This window comes from Penaeus chinensis, chromosome 38 (assembly GCF_019202785.1).
Source record: "Penaeus chinensis breed Huanghai No. 1 chromosome 38, ASM1920278v2, whole genome shotgun sequence".
Classification (NCBI taxonomy): domain Eukaryota; kingdom Metazoa; phylum Arthropoda; class Malacostraca; order Decapoda; family Penaeidae; genus Penaeus; species Penaeus chinensis.
This window is the reverse complement of record NC_061856.1, coordinates 22,089,539-22,094,538: the sequence shown is the minus strand read 5'-3', so window position 1 is coordinate 22,094,538 and position 5,000 is coordinate 22,089,539. Positions and strand designations below refer to the sequence as shown.

The window sequence follows — 5,000 nt, the reverse complement described above, 5'->3', positions numbered from 1 at the left end:
TTTTGTCTGTTCCCTGATCCACGTCGCCCTCATCCGCTCTCTTAGGCTAATTCCCAGTATCAACCCTTCCATGGTTAGACTTTTCTTTTTAGGCATAATGGCACGGAGACTCTTAGTATGCTAATGTGTCTGCTGAAGGCGCTCCAGCCTAGGCTGATTCGTCTCTTTATTTCCTCTTCGCTAGATGTGTACGAATTGCCCTAGATATATTTACTTGTCTACTACCTCTAGCGCTTCGCCTTGTATCTTATATGTTCTAATTGAACTCTACTGTTGAGCATGATCTTAGTCTTTTTCTTGTTCATTCTAAGTCCGACTTTCAGACTTTCTCTATGCAGATCGTTTATTAGTTGCTACATTTCATTTGCATAGTCACTGAAGAGAACGAAATCATCTTCAAATCTTCGATTGTTTAGGTACTTATCTCCTATTTGGATACCCTTCACTGAAGAGAACGAAATCATCTTCAAATCTTCGATTGTTTAGGTACTTATCTCCTATTTGGATACCCTTCTCGTTCCGTTCTACCTTAAATATTTCTTCAAATCAAGCTGTAAACAGTTTGGTGAGATGGTGTCGCCCTGTCTAGCACCCTTTTTAATTGGTATTTCATCGGTTTCTGTGTTGAGCTTGATGGTTGCTGTCCTATATTCGTATATATCTTCTAATATTTTGGTATATTAGAAGATGTGGTCTGTTGTGTAGAATCTACTGCGGAAGCCTGCCTGTTCCGTAGACTGGTTAGAATCCAAACTGTCAGAGATGCGAGCTGTGATGACTTGTGAACAGTTTGTAAGTAAAAGAACTGTGTTCACCCGCACATGAGTATATATGGATATAAGACGTGTGTGTGTGTGTAACACGTACACGTGCATATATATATATATATATATATATATATATATATATATATATATACATACATATACATATACATATATACATATATATGCGTGTGTGTGTATGTGTGTATATGTTATATGTTTAGTATATATAGACACACTGTAACCCAGCTATATCTATATCATATTACTATATTCTACGTATTTTATATAACCTTACATCATCATTGCTTTAGAAAAAATATGTTCATATATTCTTACCACTCTAGACATTCCAATGTTGTAACATGCATGTAAGTATGTCCATTGGTTTACCTGTTTATTTGATGCTTCTTGCCACACTAGACATTTCAAAAGAGCTGTGCATTATAGTAACACTACCTTTCATCACCACCGATTGTCACATTGTAACAACGTGATTTATACCCATCTTTAGGAGATGGCAGGCAGACTTCCTGCGGGGAGCCAATGAGCAACACCTCGCTCCTCGGCACAGCCGTAGTCCATCATTACGATACAATAAAGGAATCAAGACATCTTGGTTGTCTACCTTACACCCTAAACTCGCCACCTACCATACTCTTGTAGGGCCTTTCATTCGGGCCCCTACACACACACACGTACAGTCGTACATACACACATATGTACCTACGCACACACACACACACACACACACACACACACACACACACACACACACATATATATATACACACACATATGCATACACACAGACATGCACATACACACACACACACATATATATATATATATATATATATATATATATATATATATATATATATATATATGCATATATATATGTGTGTGTTTGCGTGTGTGTGTGTGTGTGCTTGTAGGTATGTGCGTGTATATATATATATATATATATATACATATACATATAAATATACTTATACATATATATACATATACAACAAATATATATACATTTACACGTACATACATACAAATATATCTATATATATATACGTATATACATACATACATACACACACACACACACACTAACACACACACATACACACACACACATATGTATACATAAATACAAATATATATGTATATTTACACTAATATGTGTATGTATATATATTTTTATATGTTATGTGTATATAAATAAATGAATATACATATATGTATGTATATATGTATATATATGTGTGTATATATATGTACATATATATTTACTTATTTATACAGAGACAAACTCACTCATATATATGTGTTTTGGTGTGTATTTGTATGTGTATACATATGTGTGTTATATAATATATATAGATAACATATATGTATGATATATATATATATATATATATATGTATATATATAAATGCAAAGAAGATATATATGCATATATATAAATGCAAAGAAGATATATATGTATATATATACATTATATATATATATATAATTTGTGTGTATGGATTTATTTTTGTTTATACATATGCATACTTATGTATACATATGTATATACATATATATTCGTGTATATATGTATATATTTAACATGGATATGTATACATATAAAGAGAAAAAATATATATATTTTACATTTGTCACAGAAAACTGTATATTATGTAAGAAGGTGTTAATTTCGAGAATACCGTTGTAATTTCTTTATTTACTTGCAGTCAGTTTATTGAACAAATCTGGAGTTCTTTACAGATCCTAACAGAGTATAACAACAGCCATATTCAGGTTCCATGGGATTAGTGATTATGGATATGTTCACCATGATTGAAGACCTTAACTTGAATGTGTTCGAAATTGGGAAGCTCATCAAACACACGATCATCTGGAACTCGGCGATCCAGAGGGTAGCCATGTGGGCGCTTGTCAGGGTACTTGCCATGGGAACCGTAGTGAATGAATTCGTTCTTTTCGTGAAGTCCATCCATTGCCGCATCAGCTGAACCATCTGTCACGGCTACAACAAGGTCGAACTCTAGACCCTGTTCATTACCCTTGGGGATGAGGAATCGGTTAGGAATGCCAGTGGCACTCACAAAGTCTGTTAGTCCGGAGTCTGTGCCAGTGAGGGCTTCTTTGGTCCTGTCGAAGAGGGTCTGGAAGCTTGGTACGTCAGGGACTGTCACTGCAGATTCCGAAGACTTGCGGACAATGTGGTTGACTCCTGGTGCCACTGTAGAAGTAAAAACAAACGAATTCAAATACAGATGATTATAAAGGTATAGATTGTCTGTTAAAGAATCAGAGAAATTGCAAATGTCAATTAGTTCATTATAACTATCAAAAATGATTGGCGAAAAAAAAAAAAAAAAAAAAGAAAACAATACATACACTTCATCCAGAATTTATCGAGTTCAATGGCATTCCAGCGACCTTCATCAAATGTGTATTCGATACCATTGTTGTCACGATGAGGCCAAGCAAAAATGCGGATTGTTGCTAGTACCTCCGCACCTTGATTGTTGCTAACGTCGATGTTGTAAGCAAAATCCTTGTGGTTAAGTCTAGGCACGTAAGTGGAGATTTCCACATCTGCAATTTCTTCTGTGTCATCAACGGCGTTATGAAGACTGTATTCAAAATCTTCAAAGTAGGTCTCGAGTTGACCATCAACAGACAGACTATCAACACTTACACCGTCGAAGGTCAGTTCTTCCTTAGTGTAAGGAGGAAGTGAGTCCTTGTGCTCTTTGAAGATGTTATCCATATATTTATGAAGCCTAAAGAAGCTAGGATCACGTGTGGCTGTTTCAAAGTGCTCGAGTACGCCAGGGGGTAAATCGTACTTTCCATGAGGATCACCCTGTCGACCAAGGACAATATGGGCAGTGTTATGCAACGCTCCGTAGTATTGGACATTGGGACTGTACATAGAAGATTCAATAACGTCTCCCAGGATATCAATACCATGTTCATTCATGATATCAATGCGGTTACCAGCCCTGTCAACAATGTAACCATGGGCAATAGCATCTCGAATTCGGCTTTCAATGATGAGCAAGTCTCGAATTCGGGCAACGCCATCTACATCCTCGAAGTTGACATTATCTGGACGAGAGGGAAACTGACCTCCGTACTTGTAAGTAGTGTGAGGGGCAAAACCTTGGACAATGGGCTTTTCCCAGTGAAGTTCTCCTACAGGGTCCAAGTAATTGGAAAGACGTTCGGCGTCAAATCGGACGGTAAGTTGATGATGAACCCAGAAGAAGTTTTCTCCTTTACGATCCAATCGATGACTGTATTTGTCTTGCCACCAGAAAGGGAATTCCATATGCCAGGTAACGTGGTGAGTGTTCATTCCAATGTCCTCTCCGAAGTAGGCTACTCTTTGTTCAGGATTCTTCTTGGTTCCTGTGAAAGTTGACTTGAATTTACCAGGTGTCTGTGTTTGCTTAGCACGATAAGCTGCTTCAATGACTTCGCTGTTGGTGAAGAGATGAGGAGTGACCTCATAGAGTGGAGGAAGTACAACATGTTCAGCCAAAGGCGAGTGGATGACGGCAACATAGAGTGCATACACGAATTCTCCCTCATTGACAATTTGACGGAAGTAGGCAGCGTTGCTGACAAATGTATTCCAGTCCTTGGATTGAATGAGAACATCGAAGAGCATAAGTGCTTCATGACGATGCCTGGTGTTAAAGAGGGAGAACCAGTGCCTCTGTTGGAGAAATCTGTGGTCCTTAATGTCTTTCATGATACTCTTGACAGCTTGACCGTCGTCACTGTAATGTGAAAGATCAGCCTCTGGATCGAAGGAGTCAGCTTTGGCTTTCAGTTCAGGATCCCGGATGTTTCCGTAGATTTTGTGCAGCAGGAAGTTGATGTCATGCTGCTTTTGCGCATCAGACACACCTGGAAAGGAATGCACGTTTAGAGACATATTTGCATTTTAAGAACATTTCCATTAATGCATGTAGACACAAACATATATATATGGATATAGATATATACATTATGTATATATATGTGTGTGTGCATACACACATACATGCATATATATATATATATATATATATATATATATATATATATATATATATATATATATATATATGCATACACACATACACACATGTATATATATATATATATATATATATATATAAATTCAACAATATTGACAAATATACTTATACATTCTTATGTACCCACAAACACTGT

The 5,000-nt window shown here is 36.5% G+C and overlaps 1 protein-coding gene across 1 annotated transcript in view; it reads right to left on the bottom strand.

The window, feature by feature from the left end:
- Window positions 1-2,467: 2,467 nt before the first annotated feature.
- The window catches only part of LOC125046236 (hemocyanin subunit-like), a 3,758-nt gene continuing 1,225 nt past the window's right edge, over window positions 2,468-5,000 (bottom strand). Inside the window, exons 2-3 of the mRNA XM_047643997.1 lie at window positions 3,168-4,691; window positions 2,468-3,009 (exon numbers count right to left, since the gene is read on the bottom strand). Coding sequence (XP_047499953.1) covers window positions 2,576-3,009; window positions 3,168-4,691 — 1,958 coding nt within the window. The 3' untranslated portion in view covers window positions 2,468-2,575. The remainder of the gene's footprint in view (window positions 3,010-3,167; window positions 4,692-5,000) is intronic.